We start from the raw sequence: 27,692 nt of genomic DNA, 5'->3' as shown, positions 1-27,692 counted from the left end.
GACACTGTGTTTATTCCAAGCTTTTGTAGTGTAACCAGTAGTGTACACAGAATGTTTATATAAAACATGGTAACCTTTGGCACACATCTAGGTTTTATTGAGGTAAGCAAACAGCCTGATTGGTCTAATCTTTGAAATAAAGGTCGTAGAGGGCGTCATATGACATCTAAATTTGTGGAAAATACCTGTTGATGAAGCTGATGATGTTTACACACTGATAGCATTTTTTTTCCTTGAAAGCAATGTTGAGTATAACAGGAATCTGAGCTTATGACTGCTCAAGCCTATGTTGTCATGGAGTTGCTGTCTGTGTTTCATCACTTGTTATACAGGATCGCGTATCAGCAATGGTGCTATAAAACAGCGGATCTCAACCTGGGGCCCACTAGGGCTCCTCAGCTCCCAAATAAGTGGGCCACAAGATGACTAAACATATATTTGAATTCATTGAAAAAAATAAATAGATAAACTAATACATTTTATGACAAAATTGGGTTATTTATTTATTTAATTGGTCAAGATTTTTTTTTTATGTTTTTTTTTATTATTCTTTATTTAATCAAAATACATTAAAACAGTAATATTGTGAAATATAATAATTAAATTTTTTAAATAATTTTTCTATTTGAATGTATTTTAAAATGTGCTTTATTCTGGTGATGCAATTACATCATTACTCCAGTCTTCAGTGTCACATGATCCTTCAGAAATCATTCTAATATTCTGATTTGCTGCTTAAGAAACATTTATGATTATCATTTCTTAAACAGTTTTGCAGCCTAATATTTTTGTGGAAACCATGAAAAAAATGGATTCTTTGATGAACGGAATATTAAAAATAACAGCATTTATATGAAATAAAAAATCTTTTGTTATAAATAGCTTTATGTGAAGGCATGTATGCTATACATAAATTCACTTCCATTCATGCGGTTTAAAGTACAGGGACAAAACTGCACCAGACATTTAAATGAATGAAGTTCGCTAACCTCTCAGTCCTTCAAGACTCATTTCTTATGGCGCAATTTTTTTCCCAAGTTAATACTGAAATAGCCACAACTGGGACGTACTTGTGCTGTTCCCTTACTGTTAAGTTAAAGTCATGGGAAAAACACTATAGATCTGTTCCCCACTCAGCTAGACATGTCCCGGATAAGTACTTCAAAGTATCAAAGAACCTGTCTGTCTGTGTACTAACTCCATGGAGACAAATCAGACTGGTCTGCTTCATAAAAAAAGTCTCTATTCTCTCTTCTCTTTTCAAGGGGGTTGCAGAGAGAGAGACAGAAAAAAAAAACAGTGAGTAGTGAGTGAAAAATGTAGCCGGGTAATATTGTGCTGTTTATGTAATGCAGATTCTAGGCCAGGTGGCGAGTTCATCCATAGTTCAGTGGTGGCACAGCAGGATAAAATTCTGATTACATTGGGTCTAGTCTGCCAATTACATTCAGTACTGTAGAACTTTACAGCATTCCTCATAAACCAGGGCTTTGTCTCTAGGTATGGCTGTCGTCAACAACATTTAACAGCCTTTTATTTTCCTACTGTGTGAACAGACACGTTCATTACCACTGGCTGCTGAAACAGTAAGCACTTTAGCAGTTGAAAGCTTCACATCTTAAGACTGAGATGTTCATTACTGTGATATTTGGTGGTAAGTGCAAGATAATTTATATATATTCTTATTACATACATACATTTGTGTGTGAGTTAATGAAGAAAGTCTCTTATGCTCACCAAGGCTGCAGTTAGCAGTACTATTGTAAAATAGTATTACAATTTTATTTAAATAATGATTTTCTATTTTTAAGATATTTTAAAATTTATTCCTGTGATGCAAAGCTAAATTATTAGCATTATTACGCCAGTCTTCTGTGTCACATGATCCTTCAGAAATCATTCTAATATGCTGATTTGCTGCTTAAGAACTTTTTCTGATTATAAATGTTGAAAACAGTTGTGCTACTTGTGATACATTTTCTTCTGGACTCTTTGAGGAATGCAAAGCATTTATTTGAAACAGAAATCTTTTGTAACAAATGTCTTTACTGTCATGCTTCTTTGCTGAATAACAGTCTTAATTTATTTAAAAATTAATTAATTAATTAATTAAAACAGTGGTATATATTCACATATTTGATAAAATAATTCAAAATTCTTTTGCTTTTATGGTTGGAATATTTCTAAATATAAACATATTTCTTACAGAGGGAAGAGAGGAGATTTTGAACCTAAATTGCAAGATTATAAACTTCATCCACTGTATAAAAGAGAAATGCAATCTGGATCCCCAAGGTAAATTAAAGTGTGCTTCAGTTTATGTCAACTATGCGTTGACATTAAAGATGAATTGAGTTTTTGAAGTATATAAGTTGTTTCCGCCTATCTAAAACATACCATGATGCTAGGGGATTGTAAATTCTTACTGTGGCATTGCTTGATTGCTAAGGTGCACATAGTGATTGTTACACTCTTAAAATTAAAGGCCTCAAAGGGGTGTTTTTGCAGTGCTGCCATAAAAGAATCACTTTTGGTTCACCAAAGAACCTTTCAGTGGTCAGTTCTTAAATGCACCATTTTAAAGAACCTTTTCTGCATTTGAAAGGTTCCATGGATGTTTAAGGTTCTTCATGGAACCATCAATGCCAATAAAGAGCCCTTATTTTTAATAAGGGTGTAGATGTGAGGTTTTTTAAAAATATATATAGTGAAGGGGGTTTTGGGTTTGTTCAACTCAAAGCAACACTAAAAATTAGCAACACACTTGCTAACTGTTAATTTAAAGGTGTGCAGGTAATCGAAAAAAAAAAAGAACTGTTCCCTTTAGAGACTCTGGACTTGATGGACAGGATGGGAGAGTTGGTGAACTTGGCAGAGAGAGCGCAAAGCACCGACCTCGTCAGTAGTTTGCTGAAGGAGAGAGAGAGCTATATTCCATTACGTGTGTCACGTGAGTTCGCCCTCACCCACTTCAAACACATCAGGTACCACAATAACTGTACGGAAAATCAGTAAAAATAACTTTGTATGTTCTCTTGTGCAGGAGGTGAAGGCCGCGAAGGTGCAAAGTATACAGCAGTGTATGACTTTGGGACAAGTTATCCTGAGCTAGCAGGCAATACTTCTATTTTTCATTCATTTTATAATTTATTAAAGGGGTCATGACATTTTTTTTTGTTTGTTTTACTATTTTAAAATGCTGCTTGAGGTTTACTTAGAATGATTACATTTTTTGCACAAAAAAACCCAAATGATTATTTTCAACCCTCATTCTGACCCTCTGTCTAAAATGAGCTGTTTTAAGAGGCGGGTCCACAGTAATCGGCCAATGTTTTGATTGGTTAAGGCCATTGCATAGGAAACAGTATAAATGCCCCGGCGCCTCACTATTGCATTTGAGTGCTTTGACAACATGATCAAAATAAAACGGTCATTTCCAGATGAAGAATTATAAAACCATTTACTTACAGTTTGTGATGGAGCTGCAGTCAGATCTAGTTCCGCTTCATCTCTCAACAAACGTTTCTTTGTGAACTCTCCATGACACTGTGCCTCGTTTACAAAACAAAATACTCCGAACAGTACTCAGACACGATCCGGGATGCCATTAAAAATAAACGATCCACTTGGTCCTTACACCGGGATCCTTCTGATATCTCTACAAAGACGTGAACAAGCTGTTTAAAACTAAACACGTCAAAGAGAACGTTCTTTCACTCCATTTGTCCTATTGACGACAGACTCAAGCATGTGGACATGCACATCTGTATACTGTATACAGCGTAGACAAGATAGTCTCAGCATTTGTAATTTCTATTTGCTTTTGATGCAACGCGACACTCGCATTCAGCATAATAAAGTCAAGCCATTAAGCGACTGAACACCAGTGGGTGGGGCCTATGGTGAGAAGATGACTATTCGTCGATGTCTTGCTCTGGAGGCAGTGATTATGCAAATGTGTATTCCTCCATCACGTCATCATGCCCTCTCACATCCGAGCTTGATTAAATTAGTTTAAGCTATGAAACTTGCAGGATGTTTTAATACAAAGACCTCTTATATGCCAAAAGAGCAAAACAAATTTGATTTCTCATGTCATGACCACTTTAAAAAAAAACTCTGCTTGCTGCTTCTTTTCATTGTATTGTTCTTTAAAAGGATTTTCCCACAAATTTAATTAAAATTACATTTTTATGTTTACTAATCAGCAGGAATTAATACGATTTTTGTTATGGATACTGCACACAATATCTGTAGTTGTTGGTTCTCTATTTAATGTAGTCTTTCTTTCTGCTAAATTTAGAGATTCTGAGAAAACTGTCAAATCCTTCAAAGGAGAGAGATAAAAGGGGTGGGGCATCCAAAAGGGGAGGAGTCAGTCAAAGCCGCATCAAAGCTGCTATCAACTTTAAGAAAGCTATCACAACACCTCGGAGCTAAAGACTTCCTTGCTCTTTCCCTGTGTTCTTTGAACAATGTTATAAATATTTTATTTATAAAATTCATTGTATGACTCCTTTATATCATATAAATCAGTATGAACAATACATTTTGTGTATATACACAATCATTCAAAAGTTTGTGGTCAGTATGATGCAATAAATTGATCAAAAGTGACAGCAGAGATATTTATGTTACAAAAAAAAAAATTGTAAACTCACAAAAATATGTTTTCAACGTTGATATTATTAAAGGTTTCTTGAATACCAAATCAACATATTGGAATGATTTCTGAAGGATCATGTGACACTCAGAACTTAAAGACTGGAGGAGTAAATTACATTTTAAAATATATATTAAATGTTTCACAATATCACTGATTTAACTTAGGCAAATAAAAAATGAATTTAATTAAAAAATGATAAATAAATGAATTTATAAATGCATTCATTTATTTAATTTATTAAATGCATTTATGAAATTTTTTTTTTTTTTTTTTAATTATGCATTTATTAAAATAAATCACTACTGGTCCCAAACTGTATACGCAATATATTGAATGTAACATTTTGATGCGATACAAATTAAACATACTAACATTAAATTAAATATAAAGAGATTAGGTTCAATTGAATGATCAGAAAATGTCTTTATGTTTAGAAAAAAAAAACCTTTATGCTCTAACTACCATTTCTTTTCCAGCATTTCTAGGTTCAATCTAAATGGTCACGTGGTGTGGCTACTTCAACAGTCGCAGAAATGCCTTCAACTACAAACGCCTACAGGTAACACTTCTGGTCTGAAAGGTGTTCTGTCTTGACTTGCTAATACATGAAAGCTAACACCAAATCATGTAGGGGTCACTTGGACCCTCTGTCGTGAGCAGATTGCATAAGAGCTGCAGAGGTAGAGCTGGACATGTGCTAGTTAAATAGTAATGTGAAGAGAGGTGAATTCAGTCTCTCAGCGAACTGAACACGAAGACGGCAGCTCAAAATGTCTGAGACAGACTTCGAGTCGCTAGAGAAGATTCTGGACACATATGTACCTGAGGCTGAACGCAGAGAGGTCAGAAGACTCCTGTACGGAAAAGAGCTCAAGTAAGTCACGAACGCGGGTTCACTACTAGACTAGACAAAGACTACAAATCCCAGATCTCAGTTATGACTGGAGACACACGGTACACTCACAAATGACGGCTAGCTTTAATTTTATGTGCTTTATAACGAAGCTAGGTAAATCTGAAAGGGAATTATCAGGCTCAAACGGTTAGCATTTGTCTAAATGTAAGGTAGGTCTTACACAAGAAGTTTATTTTCGTTAACTACATCTAGGTCGAATCTGAGTAAATGATTTATGGTGGACTTTGGCCAGCAAAGGGTCTCTGGGAATTTCATTGATGTCAACAATGTGAACTTGATTTTATATGACGATATCATTCGATGTCCTATAAACAGAAACTGGGACTGGAATCTGTAACCTTTCCCTTGGTTTCATTTTCGCATTATGTTCAAAAACAAAACATGACATTTAACGTTGGACATTACGTAACAACTTAAAATGTGTCAGTTCAGCAAATAAATTCTTATTTTTCACATCGTGTAAGTTATTTGTAAAACGTTTTGGTTTTGCTAATTTATTTAGAAAATGTTTTATCCAAAACTTGGAATACTTGCCTCAGATATACTTAGTAAATCCTAAAAACACTTCAAAATAAACAACATCAGAGAAATATGTGGCCTGAACCACAAAACTAGTCATAAGCAGCACTGGTATATTTGTGGCAGTAGCTAACAAAACATTGTATGGGGCGAAATTATCGATTTTACTTCTGATGTTAAGTAAAGATCATGTTCCATGAAGATATTTCTTACCGTAAATATATCCTAACTTAATTTTTAATTAGTAAAATGCATTGCTAAGAACTTCATTTGGACGACTTTAAAGGCGCTTTTCTCAATATTTAGATTTTTTTGCACCCTCAGATGCCAGATTTTCAAATAGTTGTATCTCTGTTAAATATTGCCCTGTCCCAACAAACCACACATCAATGGAAAGCTTGTTCATTCTGCTTGATGTATAAATCTCAATTGGTTTTGTGGTCCAGGGTCACACATACAGTTGCAATCGAAATTATTCAACCCCCTTGACCTGCAAGACATTTTGCTGCAGAGAACAAAATTTTGTGAAAACAATTCAACAAAGCCATCAGTACACTAGTAGAGAAAGTTTATTCATACACATCTGAGTAATTTTGAGAACGTAAGTTGATGACTAATGAAAGAAAATTAAACTGGCTCTAAACATTCATGTTCAAAATTATTCAACCCCCAAAAGTAAAATCTGGTGCAGAATCTTTTATTCCTTAAAACCACCAATAAACGCTGTTTGGAAGTGCTTAGAAGCTTCTGTCACCTTTCTACTGCAATCTTGGTCCATTCCTCGCCTGAAAAAGCTCTCAGATCACTGATAATCTTTGGTTTTCACATTGCCACTGCTTTTTTCAAATTCAACCAAATATTTTCAATGAGAATTAAATCTGGAGACTGAACAGGCCACTCAAAAACATTTTATGACTGATCCCTGAACCAAGCGTAAGTAGATTTGGATGTATACTTTGGGATGGCTGTCCTGCAAGAAAGTCCACTGATCATCAGCTTCAGTCTTTGCATCAAAGGCATCACAATTCTTGCCAAAATGGCCTGATACTTCAAAGAATCCAGGATGTCCTTCATACAGTCATGTTTTCCACTTCCTGCTAAAGTAAAACAACCCCATAACTTGACTGATCCACCTCAATGTTTGATGAGATGGTGTTCTTCTGCTAATAAGTTTTGCCTTTTTTGCACCAGACATACTGCTGATCCACAGGTCTAAAACGTTCCAGATTGGTTACATCACTCCATAAATCATTCTTCCAGAACTCCGCACGCAGGTCTATCCAGATGAATTTTAGGATGTTCAAGTCTGTCTTTTTGTTCTTCTTGGGCAAGAGTGGTATTCGGCAAGATGCCTCAACATGAACGCCATACTTGTCTTGTGTTCATCTTATACTCTGCATTGAAATGTTTTTCCTCCTTTTGTTGGGTCATCTTGCAAGTATTTGGCTGTACACTGCAGGTTTTTCTCAGTTACTCTAATCAAACATTTTATGACATTGTGCTTTTTTGTTCAACACCACCAGGTTTTCTGGTACAACACACTTTAAACTAAAGCAACTTTTAAATGTCTTGGAAATCTTCACACAGCATTAGACTTTATAATATAATAAAACTATTTCTTCTCTATAGCTTTTGTGAGAGCTCTGTTGATTTTACCATTTTGCTACTCAACTTCAGCTAACTGGACTAACTGTATGTATGTGTAACAGCTCAAGCTTATTCTGTTTTTTTAATAGAGTTTCTAAAGGCTTAATTGTGTTTTAAGACAATTTTGTTCCCCAACATAAAAATAACTGACTAAAAAACAGCAATGTTGAACAGGGTTTGAATTATTATGACATACCTGTTTTATTAAAAAAATCAAAAACTCAAAGACATTACATTATATATTGACATTATCACTTTTAATATACCAGTAATCTGTTAGAGATGCAATTTTTATAAAGTCCTGGATCTTCACAAAAGCTTGTATTTGTAAATTCATATCGTCTCTGGGGGGGTTGAATAATTTTGATTGCAACTGTAGTTTAAAATCTTAACTTACAAACGTTAACCATGGTTTTACTACAAAAAAACACCACAAATTAACTACACTAACTATAATATAACCATGGTATTTTTTTTAGTAAAACTGTGGTTATTTAAATGTTAATCCATAATCCAATGTTAAATAGGGATGGGTGATACCTCCTATTTTATTTTTGATCCGATATTTTCAAGCCAAGTATCGTCGATATCAATACCGATCTCTACCGAACTAAACTGATCTTTTAAATTATTAAAAGAATAAAATCAGTAATTATACTTACTTAACATTATATTTGAAAGTCATGTGTTTTAAACATTTCATAAGTGTTTTTTTTTTTTGTTTTTTTTTTAACACTGATAACACTGTCAGAAATAACATGTACTAAAATTTTGTATTTTAGCTCTTTACTGGGCAGTAACCTCAAAGATGCACCTTTCTTTACCCCTAAAAGCCAGGGAGCATACTACTACCATACAGGTACACACACATTAAGGGTAGATAAGGTACAAAGGTGTACCTTGGTGTGTAAAAAGCTGCAGTAAAAACAGCAAGATTGGGAAAATGAACAATTAAAATAACTATTTTCTATTTTAATATATTTTGAAAAATGTAATTTAAAAAGTATCTGTGACCAAAGCTGAATTTTCAACATCATTATTCCAGTCTTGAGTGTCACATGATCCTTCAGAAATCATTCTAATATACTTTGCTACTCAAGAAACATCCTTTTTTTTTAAATAATGCTTTATTATTTCAGTGCCATGAGAACAAGAGGAAGAAACATCATTTCTGATTATTATCAATGTTGAATGAAGCGTCAGCAGCAAACACTATCTGTGATTGATTGGTTCTGTCTTACAGCATTTGTTTGTGTTCCGATGAGCAGGAGAAATAGTTCTATCCTACACAATAATTCTTTAATAGTCTGTTGTTCCTCTTATAGGGTTATTTTATGCACCAAACTTCTTGTTAAATAAATAAAATGAATGGTTAAAAATGCACTTTAGAATCGATATTTTTATGTGAGGATCAATCCATTCGATACAATGTCAGTATTGAAAGTATCGATATTTCAGGATCGATCCGCCTATCCCTAATGTTAAACCATAGTTACTACCCGGACAGTCGGCCCATGAGCAGAACTTTGGCCTCATTTTATTATAATAAATCTTTGGTTAATTTTCACAAGGTTAACACTGCTGGTAATGGAAATAGGTTGTGTGTACATTCTTCATGCATTCTTCATGAACTGAGAAACAAATGTATCTTTGACCATTACATTCATTCCTGCTCTTATTTGTTTGATCATAGACGTCATTGAGCGTATGTCATTTTGAAATTTTAATACATGCATTTCAGGAAGCTGGACCTTCCCCAGAGTGCAATAGATGCTGCAGTGGAGCAAGATTTTGATCTGAAGGGTTATGTGTTTGAGGCTTCTCCAGAACAGCTCAGACAGCCCAGAACTGTCCGTGTGGGACTCATTCAGAACAAGATAGTCCTGCCCACTGATGCTCCTGTGTTTGAACAGGTGAGAGAAAGAAGTACACAGTGCAAATAATAGCCAGGTGGCACATTTTGTCTCTTACAGGCTCATATGTACTTATACATGGCAAAACAAATTTAATATATTTAATGTTCATTTGAATTTGTCACACTCTTGGCTCAGTATTCTCATTTTGCTTTCAAAGATCACAGCTCTGCACAAGCGTGTGGGGGAGATGGTAGAGGTGGCGGCCACGTGTGGGGTCAATATCGTGTGCTTCCAGGAAGCCTGGAGTGAGTACACAAAAACACACACATGCATGTATCTAACTCTCTTTCCACTGAATTCACTACTGTCTGACTGCAGCAAGAATGTATACAGATCTCTGGTGTCATATTAAGTATATAGCAACTTATTTGTTAAATATATTTGTATTTTTCTATTTTAGCCAAACTTCTTGTTGTGGGATGTTTTAATTATTCAGATCACAATTTTGAACAATATTAACAAATAAAAAATTGCACAAAATTCATTGTTGACAAAAAATATGTATATGTTTATAGGTTTGATATATACCAGTCAAAAGATTTTTAATACTTTTTTAAAAATTCTCTTCTGCTCACCAAGCCTGCATTTATTTGATCCAAAATACAGCAAAATCAGTAATATTGTGAAATATCTGTACTATTTAAAATAACTGCTTTCTATCTAAATATATTTACAAATGTGATCTATTCCTGTGTCAAAGCTACATTTTCAGCATCATTACTCCAGTCTTCAGTGTCACATGAGCCTTCAGAAATAATTCTAATATGCTGATTTGCTGTTCAAGAAACATTTATTATTATCATCAATATTTAAAACATTTGAGTAGGATTCTTTGATGAATAGAAAGATCCAAAGATCAGCATTTATCTGAAATAAAAAGCTTTTGTAACCTTATACACTATGCCATTTAAAAGCTTGGAGTCAGTATAATTTCTTTTTATTTTACTTGTATTTTTTTTGTGTTTGTGGGTGAATTATAGAAGTTAATACTTTTATTAAGAAGGATGCTTTAAATTTATCAGAAGTCATGATAAAGACATTTATAATGTTACAAAAGTTTTATATCTTAGATAAATGCTGTTCTTCTGAACTTTTTATTCATCAAAGAAACCTGAAAAAATTCTGCTCAGCTGTTTTCAAAAATAATAATAATAATAAATGTTTTCTGAGCAGCAAATCAGAATACTAGAATGATTTCTGAAGGATCATGTGACTGGAGTAATGATGCTAAAAAATCAGCTTTGAAATCACAGGAATAAATTACATTTTAAAATATATTCAAAAAGAAAACAGTTATTTTAAATAGTAAAAATATTTAAAAACTTTGCTGTTTTTGCTGTACTTTGGATTAAATAAATACAGGCTTGGTGAGCAGAAGAGACTTCTTTAAAAAAAACATTAAAAATCTTACTGTTCAAATTCTTTTGTCTGGTAATGTGTATATATATGTAGTATTATATAAATGGTTACATATATAATATATATAATATATAACCATTTGTGAACAAATTAATGTTTAATCTTAAGTAATTAATGATTATTTATCTTTCAGTTTTTTTGCAGTTCACTTCAAAAGTCCTGTAGTGTAATTATGAGTCTATCAATCAATATATAACATGACTAAAATCTACATGTAACATATTTATCAATTAATTTAAAACTATTTTAAAAATAGTTTGAGGAATGATAAAGCATTTTTTTATTCCACGGCTCTCTATAACCATTTCCTGTTGTCCTCAAAGAAATTACTGGGCTTATTTATGAGTTTATGTAGAACATCTTGGCCTTCAGTGACGTAACGTGCCCGTGAAGACATCAGCAGAATCTGGTTTACATCAGCAGAGCGCAGCAGGACCGTAGTGACGAAGTTTCAGCTGCGCTCGCAGTTTGTCTGTTTGTTTTGGCTGTGGTGGGCTGTAGGGATGCAAGCTGATGAAAGGGAGTCTCATGCTCCAATTATAAACTCTCCAGGCATCCCAAAGGTCATTCAGTCCCTCTGGGCCTCAACAGGTCCCTTTGCCCAGGCTTGAACCCCGTTACCACCACCCCACGTAAAACCTTTGACTCCTGGGCTCTGATTTCCTGTCTCCATGCAAGTCTATGAAGCGTGTTTGCTTTGATAGTAGTCCTTTAAAAATGCTGTGTAAACAATTGATCATTTCATCCTGCTCTAAACAAAACAACAACTGCTAATGAAAAATAAGACCATAAACTTATTCACTGTACTCCTCGTCCTCCCTCTTAGCAAGCAAAACAAAGTTTTATTGCACACCAAGGAGAGTCAATTCCGATAGTTTGAACTCTCATAAATAAAAATCAGTTCTGGTAATAGTAAATGCTTTCAGGGAAAACATGAAGCATTGTTTTTTTTCCTGTGTCCTCCATAGCAATGCCTTTTGCATTTTGTACGCGAGAGAGGGATCCCTGGACAGAGTTTGCAGAATCAGCCGAGGATGGGCTCACCACACGCTTTTGTATTCAGGTAAGAGATAAATAAATGGATGTCCTGATCATCCTTCTCTATAAATGATCATGTCAAGTTACATAGTCAAATATTTAACCTCGGTCCGCTAATTGATTATTTGTTCACTTCTCAAACGCAACACGAGGCTGTGTTTCCATTAGCACGGACTGAACTATTGTATTCCCTTGTGCCCATTGCAAAGGGAGTTTTTTTTTTTTTTTTTTTTTTTTTTTTTAATAAATATGGGGCATGTTTGTTTTAACTGGTGTAGTGCTGCGCAGCTGTTTTGAGGCTGGTGATTTGTTAATGGAAGTCGCAGGAGGTTAAGCCCACAGAGGGGATGGGGACATAGTGACCACAGGCCGATGAGCACTGCGGCACGTAACTCTGGAATCTTCTGACACTGAACTGAACTACGCGGCCTTTGACTGTTTACAGAGGAGCCGCATCTATGCTTTCGAGAATATATCCTAAAATTAAATTTCTAGAACCAATAAGTGCTGTATTATTTATTTAAGTAGTTTTTTTGTGCTCTTTCCTGTTTAGTGTATTTTTTTTCATCATGCAAATTCTTCAAGACCACTAGACATTACACAAAAATGAAAACAATTATTCAATATTAATTTATTCAAAATACATTAAAAATGCAGTTTTTAGGTTTTTTTATATAATAAAATATTTATATAATAAAATTCATTTAGACATTTTTGGAGAAATAAAAATGTCAGGGTGAAGCAAATCTCCTGATATCATAAAATTATAATATTAAATATCAAGCATAATAACATAAAGTATATAAAAAAATATTGTATGATGAAAATTAATATTAAATATATAACAGAACTCTTACAGCTTAGGGAGTCATTTTGTTTTTTTTTTTATAAAAATGTCATGGACATGCAACTTTCCTGATATCATAATGAAGAATAAAAAAAAATAATCTTAAAAAAAAACTACATTAAGTAGATTGCCAGAATCTTTAGGTGCTCTCTAGGTGCTGATCCACCGTCTGGCCTGGGTACGGACTGGATCCGGGGGACTGCAGTGACCATCTGATCTAAATATGGACTGGATCTGGTGGTTAAGGTGACCTCGGAATAAGAAAGAAACAGACTAATATTAACGTAGATTACATTCTTCTGACGATGCACTGAGTACATCGGGTGTTATGGGAAGTGTTCCCGGTTCCGGTTGACCTAATTAATGCAGCCTAGCAATCCTTCAACAGATTTGAATTATAGAAATATGTTGATGTGTTATGTGTAAGCAAGGTTAAAGAGATGGGTCTTTAATCTAGATTTAAACTGACAGAGTGTGTCTGCGTCCCGAACAGTGTTGGGTAGATTGTTCCAGAGTTTGGGTGCTAAATAAGAAAAAGATCTGCTGCCCGCGGTTGATTTTGATATTCTAGGTATTATCAAGTTGCCAGAGTTTTGAGAACGCAGCGGACGTGAGGGACTATAATGTGATAAGAGCTCGCTCAGGTACTGAGGAGCTAAACCATTCAGGGCTTTATAAGTAATTAGCAAGATTTTAAAATCTACACCTTGTTTAATAGGGAGCCAGTGCAGTGATGACAGAACCGGGCTAATATGGTCATACTTTCTGGTTCTAGTAAGAACTCTAGCTGCTGCGTTTTGGACCAGCTGGAGTTTGTTTATTAAGCGAGCAGAACAACCACCCAATAAAGCATTACAATAATCTAACTTTGAGGTCATAAACGCATGAATTAATGTTTCAGCATTTGACACTGAGAGCATATATCGTAATTTAGATATATTTTTGTGATGGAAAAATGCAGTTTTGCAAATACTAGAGATGTGGTTTTCGAAGGAAAGATTGCCATCAAATAGCACACCTAGGTTCCTAACTGATGACAAAGAATTGACAGAACAGTCATCAAGTATTAGACAGTGTTTTAGGTTTTTACACACAGAGGTTTTAGGTCCAATAATTAACACCTCTGTTTTTTCAGAATTTAGCAGTAAGAAATTACTTGTCATCCAGTTTTTTAACTCAACTACACAATCCGTTAGTTTATCAAATTGGTATGTTTCACCGGGCCGCAAAGAAATATAGAGCTGAGTATCAGCATAACAGTGGAAGCTAACACCATATTTCCTGATGATATCTCCCAAGGGTAACATGTAAAGCGTAAAAAGTAATGGCCCTAGTACTGAACCTTGCGGTACTCCATACTGCACTTGTGACCGATATGATACCTCTTCATTTACTGCCACGAATTGATGGCAGTCAGATAAGTATGATTTGAACCATGCCAATGCACTACCACTAATGCCAACATAATTTTCAAGTCTGTTCAAGAGAATGTAATAAAATATAAGTGCAATAAGGAAATAATAATTAGTTCCAATAAAGTATCAAAAGCAAGTAATTACATGGTTTTACTGAACAAAACTGTTTTAATTTCATAATGCATTATAAACAATAGAGCTAATGTACATTATGTGTTATATCAAATGCCTGCAGCGGGCACCAATGACCTGACAATTGTTTTTACACTTTACTGCGCCATCTAATCATTGTTTAATATTGACTCAACAACATTTAATGCAAATATCCACTTAATCTTTAATATCTGCCCTTTTTTTTTTTACGACAGAAATGCTCCAGCCACTGTAATTTCTTGAATACATCGACATCAAAACGTGTAAACGTGAGGGTTTGAGCTTATATTTTGAAATTGGGATGAACAGTTAGCATATTGAAAAAGATACTTACGTATTCTCCTGTGTTTGTGTAAGTTTATAAATGATTTTCCTTACAAATCTGATAAAATTCCATTCCTAGATGAACGTTAAAATAAACCCAACCTCACAACAACAAGCAGAGATGGAGTTTGAGATGCTCCACACATGTAAAACATAACAGTTTGTGCGGAGCAGCATTTAATGATGATCGGAGCCGCCATGAGATGAACATATTTATTTATTTAATTGAGCCATAGCATTTGTGAATTCACAATAGCATTATACTTTATTATAAATTTTTTAAAATGGGTTTAATATATCATGCTGCCTTGGAAAACAGCTTAATAGTGCATTTCGTGGATTCTCGTACGTGAAATGCGCCACTTTCTGTATTTTGCCGGTTACTCAGCACGGGCAGCATGCAAAATAAATGATATTAAACCCTCATCATCACTGTGTGTCAAGGTCAATAAGTCTCTTAAATTATTAGATAATATTAGATTAGATAATTTGGCCTTTTTACAGCAATGCAAAGTTAGCTCAGGTGTGGTTCTTCTGTTATGTTCTTCTTTCTGCAGTCATTGCTTCTAATGCTAATACCATTTGTGCTTGATTTTCATTTTGTAGCTGGCCAAAAAATACAACATGGTGGTGGTGTCTCCCATTTTGGAGAGAGATGAGATCCACGGTGGAACGTTGTGGAACACTGCAGTGGTGGTGTCCAATAATGGCAATGTTCTAGGCAAATCACGGAAGAATCACATTCCCCGTGTGGGAGACTTCAACGAGGTCAGTGTCACCCTCTGCGTAACAGTCAAACAACTGTCAGTGTGAAAGAACACAGCTACAGTGACACTCTGTATTTAGATTTATAGTGTCATCACTTATTTACATAAAGATAACATGAGTCAATTAAGCTGTAAATTAAATATTAATACAGTGCGTTCCAAAAATGTCTGAGACCATTAGTTAAATGCTGTATGATTAATAATACAGAAATAACAGTAAAAAACAGTAATATTGTGTTTATTCCTGTGATGGCAAAGCTGAATTTTCAGCAGCTATTATTCCAGTCTTCATTGTCACATGATGTAACACAAATAGATTACATTTTAAAATATATTCAAATAGAAAAGAATAATGTTTCACAATATTACTATTTTACTGTATTTTTCATCATATAAATGCAATTTAGTGAGCACGAGACGTCTTTTAAAAACATAAAAAACTGTAACAATTTACAATAAAGTGTCGTTTGTTAACATTAATGTATTAACTAACATAAATGAACAATGAACAATACATTTATCACACTATTTATTCATATTTGTTAACGTTAGTTAATAAAAATACAGTCGTTCATTGTTCATGTTAGTTCGCAGTGCGTTAACTGATGGTAACAAACACAACTTGTGATTAAACAATGCTAAAATTAACATTATTATTAAGATTAATAAATGTTTTAGAAGTATTGTTCATTTTTAGTTCATGTTAACAAATGTAGTTAACTGATGTTAACTAATGAACCTAGTAAAGTGTTACCAAAAAAAGAAAAAAATTATTACAAACTTAGGACCCCTAATGTATTATATTAAAATGTCTGTGAATATCAGAATGTACTTTTTCTTGAATGACAGCAGGACTTAAGCTGCATGAACTCCACAAGTTTGTGTAAAACCTGAATATAATGCTTTCTTGAAAATGATTTGGAGCATCTTCTGCTCCAATGGAAAAAGGAACATCTGACCGTCTGTGCAAAGTCACATAATTATTTATTTGAATAGTGACCTAGAAAGAGTGCAGAAATGAAATATGTCTCATTCATTTTAGGTTGTAACAATGCATTATTTTACATGTTTCAGAATTGTAAAACGTTATTTATATTTTCAGTATTTAGCAGTATTTTGCGCTGCCAAATGGAAATGTCTATATCTTATTGGGTAACTGAAAAGTTGTTAATTGCTACCACTATAGAAATTCTTGTTTTAGGACGTTTGTTCCAACATGTTGGGTGTCATTTGTCACTATTTTTCAGATGAAACGAGTTTGTGTGTGTGTATCTGCATTACATGGTTTGTGGGCAGTTTAAGTGGTTGAAAGTAGTTGATTTCTCCCCTGCTGTGCTGTTTATCAGTTTCATGTTGATCCTTTCCACACTGTGATAATGCTCAATTCAGGAAATGTGGCCTACTCTCTTTTCCTGGAACACAAGCTTGAGTGTACCTGCAGAAACCAGATGGCAGCGATGGCTCAATTCTGTTGTTTTCAGAAAACTTAAGGATAATTTTGCTGCTGTCTATGCTGATAAACATTAGTGTCGGAAAAGGTTTACAGAGAAACTCTTCTGAGAATCCAGCTTAGCCCTGCATAAATTTCCATGCATGCATCACTTGCATCACCCATGAATTTAAAGTAACATCACAAACTGTGGCCACAATCTAAAATATCAGAGCACAGATAGTGATAGTTGTTCATGAGTCCCTGGTTTGTCCTGAACAGTTGCCTGCTGTTCTTCAGAAAAATCTTTCTGGTCCCACAAATTGTTTGGTTTTTCAGCATTTTTTCTGTATTTGAACCTTTTCCAACAATGACTGTATGATTTTGAGATCCATCTTTTCACACTGAGGACAACTGAGAGACTCATGCAACTATTACAGAAGGTTCAAACACTCACTGATGCTTTAGAAGGAAAAACCATGCATAAAGAGCCGGGGGGTGAAAACTTTTTGAATTTAAAGATCAGGGTAGATTTACCTTATTTTGTCCTCTGGAAAACATGCAAGTATCTTCTGTAGCTTCTGAAATGCGGTACTAAAATATGAAAAAATATGATATTTAGGGAAAATAAGAAAAATGTACACATCTTCATTCTGTTCAAATGTTTTCACCCCCTGGCTCTTAATGCATTGTGTTTCCTTCTGGAGCATCAGTGAGCGTTTGAACCTTCTGTAATAGTTGCATCAGTGTGAAAAGATGAATCTCAAAATCATACAGTCATTGTTGGAAAGGGTTCAGATACACAAAAATGCTGAAAAACCAAAGAATTTGTGGGACTCAAAAGATTTTTCTGAAGAACAGTGGGCAGTTTAACTGTTCAGGATAAACAAGGGACTCATGAACAACTATCACTAAACAAAAAAACACAGCTGTGGATCATTCAGGTAACAACACCATATTAAGAATCAAGTGTATGTAAACCTCTAAACAGGTTTATCTATTTTTATAAATTCAACTATTTTTTTCTCTTGTGGACTATATGTTAACAAATTTTATTTGAAATATCCTATTCAAGTCATTACTAAATAAACAATAACATGCATTTCGTATGATCCCTCTTATTTTGGTAAAATAATTAACATTTTGCAGATTCTGAAAGGGGATGTAAACTTCTGACCTCAACTGTATAAAAACATTGGCAATTCTCACTTTACACTGATAGTTTTAATTCAAATATAAATGGTCTAGTTGCAAAAGTTCAACTATTTGGAAAAATGTCCTATCAGCCACAGAAAGCAGATTAAAATGGCTTTGCGTAAGTCATTTTCTGATAAAATATTATTTTCAGCATGGTCAGACTAATTGTTGGTGAAGACGCTTTTATACAGGAGTTCAATGAATAAGACGTAATAGTTCAATAAATGAGAAATATCCCCACCACTAGTGCACAGGCTGATCATATTATACCAGCGATATATCAATCACAATCTGATTACATCAACACTTTGAACACTTGCTTGGCCAATCAAATTCTAGAACTATCTGTTGTGTAAACAAAAGAATAAAGCTTTTGTGACACACATGCAACACTCAGTTATCAGTGCCCGTTTGCTACATAATCTAGCGAACCCTCTTCATAACATGGCTTATCTTTATTTCTGCTTAATACAATATTCCATGCAGATTTGTTCATATGGCAAATATGGGTGTATGTGGGACCTTTTGATGCATGTTGTCCACTGTAGTGGAAAGGTCTTTAAAAGTCTTCGAAATGTGACATTATATACAAACCACTATGGGTGGCCTTGCCCCGAATTTTTTATGATGCTGGTCTGTGTTGTTTAATTTATGGCAACATAAATTCCAAATTCCAGATGTCTACTACTATCTATTATTAGAGTGCACAGATTTGTGATCCATGCACTGCAATAAAGAATGGTAGTAGAGGAAGGAATATTTCATTTAAAGGGGTCATCGGATGCAAAGTTCACTTTTTCATGTTGTTTGAACATTAATGTGTGTTGGCAGTGTATGTACAAATCTACCCTATAATGATAAAAATCCATGCAGTGTTTTTTAATTAATCTGTAAAAATAATATTCCCTTTTTCAAATCGAGCCGTTCTCAGATGCCTGTCGGTGACAGAGGCCGCTCCCACGATAGTTGATTGACATGAGCTCTTACCTCAGACCAGCTGTAACAGTCCGACTTCCACTGTTTCGATGTGGGAGCAGGGATGTAAGTTAGACAAGAATATCTCCGATTGAGGTGTTGTGTTGCTGGATCCGACATGCAGTGGATTACATTTGTTTGTGAAGGGAATGCGCCTCCTGATCTACGTAAATGCGTCTATGTTCGCACGAATCATTCGTGATCCAGCTTCGCCTACAGCAGAAGTGAGTATATAGCAACATTCGTGGTTAAATGCGGCTAATGTAAACAATCTTTCCGTGCACAGCTCGTCACTCCACAGAGAGAAGAGAGGGGCAGGGCGAGCAGAGCTCATTTGCATTTAAAGGAGCAATCCATCAGAATGGGTTGATTTTTGCAGAGCTGATTTTAAATGGTAAAATGGTGTTGTTTTGCACAATCATTGAGAATTTTTAACCAAAGTATATTATAGACTTTTCATTAAGACCCTAAAGAATCATATCAACTTGTGGAAAATGGGCATCCGATGACACCTTAACAATGAAAATTTGCAGAAAATGTACTCACACTCAGGTCATCCAAGATGTAAATGAGTTTGTTTCATCATTGGAACAGATTTGGAGAATTTTAACATTACATCACTTGCTCATCAATAGATCCTCTGCAGTGAATGGGTGCCGTCAGAATGTGAGTCCAAACCGCTGATGGAAACATCACAGTACTACACTGTTAACCCACACAGCTCCAGTCCATCAATTAACATCTTGTGAAGCAAAAAAGCAAAGGAAAAAAATGTTTAACTTCAAACCGTTGCTTTAGGCCAAAATACAAGATGATTTACAGTTAAAACTCTTTAATGATCTATGTTACTTTTGAACATGCAACTTTTCGCTTCATGAGGCATTCATTGATGGACTGAATTTGTGTGGATTACTTGTGTTGGGACTCTCATTCTGATGGCACCCATTCACTGCAGAGGATCCACTGGTAAAAGTGATGTAATGCTACGTACTTCCAATCAACTCATCTTGAAAGGCCATTTTGGATATAATTTTTACTTTAAACACTAATTGTTTTGATATGAAAAGCTAAAATTAAATTGAACTAAAACTTCATTAAAAATTTAACTGTGTCCTTTTCCAGTCAACATATTACATGGAGGGAAACACCGGCCATCGTGTATTCCAGACACAGTTTGGAAAGATTGCTGTTAACATCTGCTACGGCCGACACCATCCTCTCAACTGGTTAATGTACAGCATACATGGAGCTGAGATCATCTTTAACCCTTCGGCCACAGTTGGATTGCTCAGGTATCGTATTGTGCCGTTGTCTTGTGGGAATAACGCAGAGCCCGTATTCCATCAACCTGATGCTGGTTTTGTGTTACAGTGAACCAATGTGGCCAATTGAGGCTAGAAATGCTGCCATCGCAAACCACTGCTTCACCTGTGCCATCAACCGTGTGGGAACGGTGTGTGCCACCTGTTGTATATTAACTGTGACAAAAAATTCCCTCAGCATTCTTAAAGATCTAGTAAATTATCTGATAGACGCTCTTGAGTCTAAAACATACTCAGAGGTTCTCAGGAAATGTCTTGTTTGCTTTAACTATGCACTGTTTATACTGTGATAACATCACAACCACAACTAAAGTAAACTATATGTATGAACTAATATGATTAGATAAGCACATGCTAATAATTTAAACAGGATTATAAGCAAAAGATGAAAAAACAAGTTGAGCGCTTGCTTTTTTTTCTGTGGCTCTGTGGAGTCTGGTCTCTGTTAGTGGTTATAATGTCTTAGAGGGATGACTTTTATTCTCAGAGTTAGACACAGTAAACCAATTATCTTCAAATTGACTTAAATGGGAGTTATTTCGACAGTCTTTTATGCAGCGCCCATGTGCCTCACATATGAAAGCACTGGACCTTCAGATATGTGTTTTCTGCTGCCATCTACTGCTGATTTCTGGGTCTTGATATAGATCTGTCTTTTTCAGGAGTATTTCAAGAATGAGTTCACATCTGGTGATGGAAAGAAAGGTATTTATCCATTTATTGTGACCATGTGTGTATATTTGTGTACATACTTGTGTTCTTTTGTTTGTGACTTTGTTTCAGAGTCTAAAAGGGCCTTTTATATATATACATACACACACACTAATATATATACACAGTTAAGGTAAAAAGTTTACATACACCTTGCAGAATCTGCAAAATGTTAATTATTTTACCAAAATAAGAGGGACCATATAAAATGCTATGTTATTTTTGTTTAGTACTGACCTGAATAAGACATTTCATATAAAAGACACTTACATTTAGTCCACAAGAAAAAATAATTGTTGAATTTATAAAAATGACCCCGTTCAAAAGTTTACATATACACTTAATTCTTAATACTGTTGTTACCTAAATGATCCTGTTTTTTTTGTTTTGTTTTTGTTTTTTGTTTAGTTGTTCATGAATTGTTTGTTCTGAACAGTTAAATTGCCCGCTTTTTATTCAGAAAAATCCATCAGGTCTCTCACAAATTCTTTGGTTTTTCAGCATTTTTGTGTATTTGAACACTTTCCAACAATGACTGTAAGATTGTCAGATCCATCTTTTCACACTGAGGACAACTGAGGGACTCATATGCAACTATTACAGAAGATTCAAACACTCACTGATGCTTCAGAAGGAAATGCATTAAGAGCCACTTTTGAACAGAATAAATGTGTGCATTTTTCTTATTTTGTCTAAATATCATATTTTTTTTACTTAGTACTGCCCTTCAGAAGCTACAGAAGATACTTGCATGTTTCCCAGAAGGTAAAAAAAAATTGACCCTCATTTTCAAATTCAAAAAGAAAATTCTTAATGCATTGTTTCTCCTTCTGAAGCATCAGTGAGCATTTGAACCTTTTGTAATAGTTGCATATGAGTCCCTCAGTTGTCCGCAGTGTGAAAGATGGATCTCAAAATCATACAGTAATTGTTGGAAAGGGTTCAAATACACAAAAATGGTGAAAAAACAAAGAATTTGTGCGACCTGAAGGATTTTTCTGAAAAGTAGCAGGCAGTTTAACTGTTCAGGACAAACAAGGGACTCATGAACAACCATCACTAAAAACACACACACACACACACAAAAACAGCTGTGGATCATTCAGGTAACAACACAGTTTTAAGAATCAAGTGTATGTACACTGTTGAACTCTTATTTTAATAAATTCAACTTCTATTTACTCTTGTGGACTATATGTAAACTTTTTTTATGTTAAATATCTTATTCAGCTCAGTACTAAATAAAAACATAACATGCATTTTGTATGATCCGTCTATATTTGGTAAAATAATGAACATTTTGCAGATTCTGCAAGGTGTATGTAAACTTTTGACCTCAACTGTATAAGTTTGGGGTCAGTAAGATTTATTTTTAAAGAAATTAATACTTTTATTTCACAATTATGCATTAAATTGGTCAAACTGACAGTAAAGACATTTATAATATTACAAAATATTTCTGTTACAAATAATTGCTTTCTGTTCATCCAAGAATCCAGAAAAACATATATCACAGATTTCACAAAAAATGTTAAGCATTTTTCTGTTTTCAACACTGGTAATGATAAAAAATTTTCTTAAGAACCAAATCAGCTTAATAGAATGATAATGAAGGATCATGTGACACTAATGGCTAAAGTAATGGCTGCTGAAAATTCTGCTATGCCATCCCGGAGTAAATTACATTTTATATTTAATACATTATAGTCAAACAAAAAAATACAGAAATTGCAATAATATTTCACAATTTTACTGTTTTTACTGTAGTTTTAATTAAATATGTAATTAAGGGGGAAAAATCATAAATAGTGAGTACATAATAGGATTCCTTGTCTTTCATTGGTTAAGCAAACAGATAGCCCCGCCCCTCAAACTCATACCATTGGTTAAGCCAAGAAAATTAAAGGTGAAATTTACAATGAATCTAAAATTCATTAGGTCTGAGTGTATTAGAGACATTTCTCATAAGTCATTCATACAGCAGATGGCACTCTCGGCCTAAAAATTAAATGTGGGTCAAAACCTAAAGATCATTCCTGTTTGTATAGTCCACCTGTCTCTTTCCCAGAGCTTAGTGTCTCTGTGTCAGCGAATAAAGGATCAGCGTATCTGTCTGTCAATCTAGTATCTGTATCGGTGGCGGGCTGAGGACAAGGGAGCTTGTTCAAAGGTGTCGTGTTCCTAAAGCTCTGGTCCGTCAGGCTCTGTTCTCGCTTTCAGCCCTCATTACTGTTGCATAAGCCTTCAACCTGAACACAAAATCCCGCTTTGCTCTTTTACATGTGCAGTCTCTGTGTAACATGACCAGGGTCACACAGAGCATAAGCCACAAACATATATGAGGGGCATTTGTCCATGAATAAGGTATAAAATGTGGTCTAAACCTTTTTTTTTTTTTCTACTTTTCTTACAAATGATCAGTGCAATGAGGTGCTCAACCTTCAGAAAATGTTGAACTAAAGCCTCAGGGGATGAAACTAGATATTATATGAGGTTTTAGTTTTCCAATTCATTTTCGATGAGGTGTACATGTTTTGCAACCCTGTTGGGACATGTATAAATACTGTTTAAAAATGCTATGTGGTTGGGTTGTAAAGAAAGAAAAAAACGAACAGAAAAAATGTTCAAACTAACAAAATATAAATTATGGCAGGCACAAAATGTTGATTTGTAATAAACAAAAGTAATAAAGTACAAAGTAGTTAATAAACAAAAGTATTAAGAGCACATTAAGAACACATTCAATTGATCAAGAGTGTCAGAAAAGACATATAATGTTTGCTGAAAAAATGTTTATTGCGTAGCAAATCAGCATATTAGAATGATTTCTGAAGGATCATGTGACACTGAAGACTGGAGTAACGATGCTGAAAATTCAGCTTTGTGTCTAAGGAATAAATTAGTTAATTTAAAACAGCTCTTTTAAATTATAATATTATAACATTTTACCATTTTACTGTATTTTTCAACTAATAAATGCAGTTGTGGTGCCCATAAGAGACTTTTTTTAAATATACTAACAGTCCACAAGCTTCCAAACAGTAGTGTGCATTTATTATGTTATTATATTTCTTGTTTGTTTCATCCTTAGCCCACAATGACTTTGGCCACTTTTATGGCTCCAGTTACGTAGCTGCACCTGACGGCAGCAGAACCCCAGGACTATCCAGAACCCGCGATGGCCTGCTGGTGGCAGAAATAGACTTGAACCTAAATCGCCAAGTCGCAGACAAATGGAACTTTAAGGTGGGATGAATAAAAAAAAATTATGCTCAATTATGCTATATTCCTTAAAGGATTAGTTCACTTCCAGAAAAAAAAATTCCTGATAATTTACTCACCCGTTTCATCCAAGATGTCATGTCGTTCTTTCTTCAGTTGACAAGAAATGAAGGTTGTTAAGAAAAACATTTCAGGATTTTTCTCCATATAGTGGCCAACGGATTAAAGGTCCAAATTAAATTTTCAGTGCAGCTTTAAAGGGCTCTACACCATCCCAGTCAAGGAATAAGAGTCTTATCTAGCAAAACGTGGTAGGTGGAAGTACCAACCTGGTCTTTACAAAGCAAATGTGCAAAGAAAATCAAATGCACTTTACCACAAAAGTCATGAAGTCAGACAATTTTGAAGTTGGAGAAGAAAATAAGATGGAGTTTTTCGCCCTACCCTGCCTTTTTTTATCCGAAGTACACAGACAAAGAACTAACCGTGCGTGACCTTTCTAACGTGATTAAGTAATGAGTGAAGAGATGCAGAGATCAGCATTTGTTGTACAATTATTCCTTGGCTGGATTAGAGTCCTTTGAAGCTGCATCGAAACTGCAATTTAGTAGGGGTGTGACGAGACACTTACCCCACGAGACGAGACACGAGACTGGGTTCATGAGAACGAGACGAGACAAGATTTTTAAACTTTTTAAAAGAAATCCTCAATGATGAATACATAGGGAAAATAGTATTTTATTCAACTGAAAAAGACAAAATGCAAACAAAAAATGTAGGTGCATTTTGAACTTTATGAAATTAAACTTCCATTTTAATAAATTATATGCGGTAATAAACATTTAAACAGGAGCTTCACGATTCTGGATAAATTGAGAATCCCAGTTGTTTTTAATAAATTGACTGATTCTGGTGAAAAAAAGGTTAGAAAACTAAAACAAAATAAGTGTTAAATAATAATTCTGACAAAATAGTCATTGCTTAAGTCTTTTAAAAACATATATTAATTTAAACAAAATTGAAGGAGTCAGTGTCTCAATTCATTAAGACTTGTTTGACTATTGGAATCTCCTGAATGAATGATTCAATGACACACTTTTTTTTAAAGAGGCAGTTGTCGCCACCTCCTGGCGGAGGAGGATAAGCGATACAATACATAAAAGTGCTCAAGTCCCCCTGTAGTCAAAAAGTCCCGTAGAACTGATCTTTGATCATCAAAATGACATATTTAAATGTTTTTTTCTTGTGAAAGTAATTTTTTCTTGTGTAAATATTTTTTCATGCCTTAAAACAGCTTGAATGTAACTCTTTAAAACTTTTATCCCAGGACTTCTGTTATTTGAATGTCTGTAACACAGAAATAATGATTATAATGTGATTAAAAAGACTCTGTTTGTGTTGCTCTGGATCAGCAGCAGCAAGAATGCAGACTTGAATGTTTTTAACACCTGTTTCACATCGTAAGCTTCAGTGGAGCATGAACAGCTAAATCGTTGTCATTCAAAAATAAGTTTGCGTGGGTGTTTGAATCCAGATCTAAACACTGCAAAATGTTTTGCGGGGATATATGATTACTCATCACATCCCTACAATTTAGACTTTCAATCCATTGATCCCCATTCAAGTCCATTATATGGAGAAAAATTTATTTTCGACTGGAGAAAGAAAAAAAAGACATGAACATCTTGGATGACATGGGGGTGAGTAAATGATCAGGAAATTTTCATTCTGGAAGTGAACTAATAACAAAGGTCACTGTAGAACTGTTCACGTCCTATAAATACTGAATAAGGTTTGTCTCTGCAAGCATCTGTGTGCCATTCACATGTGTGAATCTCTCCGTAGATGACTGGGCGGTATGAAATGTATGCAGAGGAGCTCAAAAAAGCTGTTCAACATGACTTTGAACCCAACATTGTTAAGGAGTGAGCTTATCAGGAAAAATGAGTGCCAAAAGCCCTTGAGAGGAACCGTTCCGCACTTTCAGCTGAAAGCCAAACTCTGCAGATGCAGGAGAACCACATTATGTACTAGGGATAAGTCCTTGTACCTCTACTTGAATTTCACAGAATAATTTATGAGTTTATTTTTAAGGTCAATAATGGAAGGATGCATTTGATGAAAATACAAATCCAACCTTTATTCATTTCTGAAATCCAACTATATATTTCATAAAAATAAAGTTCACCATATTAACATTCCTTGCATTTTTAAAAAAAAAAAAAACAAGCAGAAGCTGATGTAATCGGACACCTGATGTCTTAAAAATCAAAGAAAAAAACAAAGTAACCTGAATGATCAAAGATTAAATAACATAATTATGGCTGGTGGAACACCATAGTGCAAGCATTTCATTTGTCAGCCACTATTTCACAAGTCATCGACTGTTGATCCATTTAAACCACTGAGCAGACGTAGTGTGTTTACAAGATAGCAAACAGCAAAGCGTTCACAACACTGTGTTCAGATCATTTTAAACGGTAAAACTCTAACCTCTAATCCTAGTGTTCATATTCTCTCTGGAGGAATTAACAGAGTGTAGATACTATGAATTACGGCAACACGATATAATCATGAGAATTGAACAACATAACGTAAAATCTACACAGAAACAGGTGTAATACTGCACTAGTGCTTTGAGTGGTTAAGCTTCACCGTTCAGTTGCCCACAAAGCAGCCAAACCCTCTCTTGCTACTCTACATGAGGTTATGACAGACATCCAGCTGATTTTGTTCTTGAGGAAACCACTGGAGAAGTCAATCCACACATATTGCACCTATAAAACTTTTTTCCTCCCGACAGCGGGATATAATTTAACATGCTGGATTTATCAAATCTTACCTGAGTTTTTAAAAACAGCCCTCTTTTAGAATAATTAAAATCTTTCACTATATTATTAATTAAGTGGCTTCCATGAAAAAATAAAATGAAAAATCAACACAACCCCATGATTTTGTAAGGTTATCCTGAACAAACACAAAATATCTTTACATGAATGAAAAACATTATGTACAAACCTTCACCACATATTACAGTGGCAGGGACTATATAAATCATATGAGCTGTTGATAAAAATATAAGTCCACATCACAATAATGATGAGTAACATATACATAGCATTTCCCTTTCCTTTCTGTGTGAATATTTCATTCTGTGGCCGATGTAGCACCATAGTACTGTTTTGTGCGATGCTATAGCTCTAATGAAG

At 34.6% G+C, this 27,692-nt stretch overlaps 2 protein-coding genes across 2 annotated transcripts; both read left to right on the top strand.

Annotated features, from left to right (window-relative positions):
• The first annotated feature begins 1,554 nt into the window (after nt 1–1,554).
• Nucleotides 1,555–4,834, top strand: LOC127169648 (uncharacterized protein C22orf15). The gene is made up of 5 exons (XM_051117159.1): nt 1,555–1,654; nt 2,209–2,295; nt 2,828–2,950; nt 3,044–3,115; nt 4,304–4,834. Exons 1-5 carry the CDS (start codon nt 1,630–1,632, stop codon nt 4,438–4,440), a joined length of 444 nt encoding a protein of 147 aa, XP_050973116.1. The 5' UTR covers nt 1,555–1,629; the 3' UTR covers nt 4,441–4,834.
• Nucleotides 4,835–5,190: 356 nt separating this feature from the next.
• upb1 (ureidopropionase, beta) lies at nt 5,191–26,684 on the top strand. The gene is made up of 10 exons (XM_051117156.1): nt 5,191–5,540; nt 9,490–9,661; nt 9,822–9,909; nt 12,052–12,146; nt 15,467–15,628; nt 20,351–20,520; nt 20,600–20,681; nt 21,213–21,255; nt 24,353–24,507; nt 26,329–26,684. Exons 1-10 carry the CDS (start codon nt 5,437–5,439, stop codon nt 26,410–26,412), a joined length of 1,155 nt encoding a protein of 384 aa, XP_050973113.1. The 5' UTR covers nt 5,191–5,436; the 3' UTR covers nt 26,413–26,684.
• Nucleotides 26,685–27,692: the final 1,008 nt, after the last annotated feature.

This window comes from Labeo rohita, chromosome 8, assembly GCF_022985175.1.
Source record: "Labeo rohita strain BAU-BD-2019 chromosome 8, IGBB_LRoh.1.0, whole genome shotgun sequence".
Taxonomy (NCBI): Eukaryota; Metazoa; Chordata; class Actinopteri; order Cypriniformes; family Cyprinidae; genus Labeo; species Labeo rohita.
Note: the sequence above shows the minus strand (reverse complement) of the source record. Positions and strands in the feature narration are given on the sequence as shown.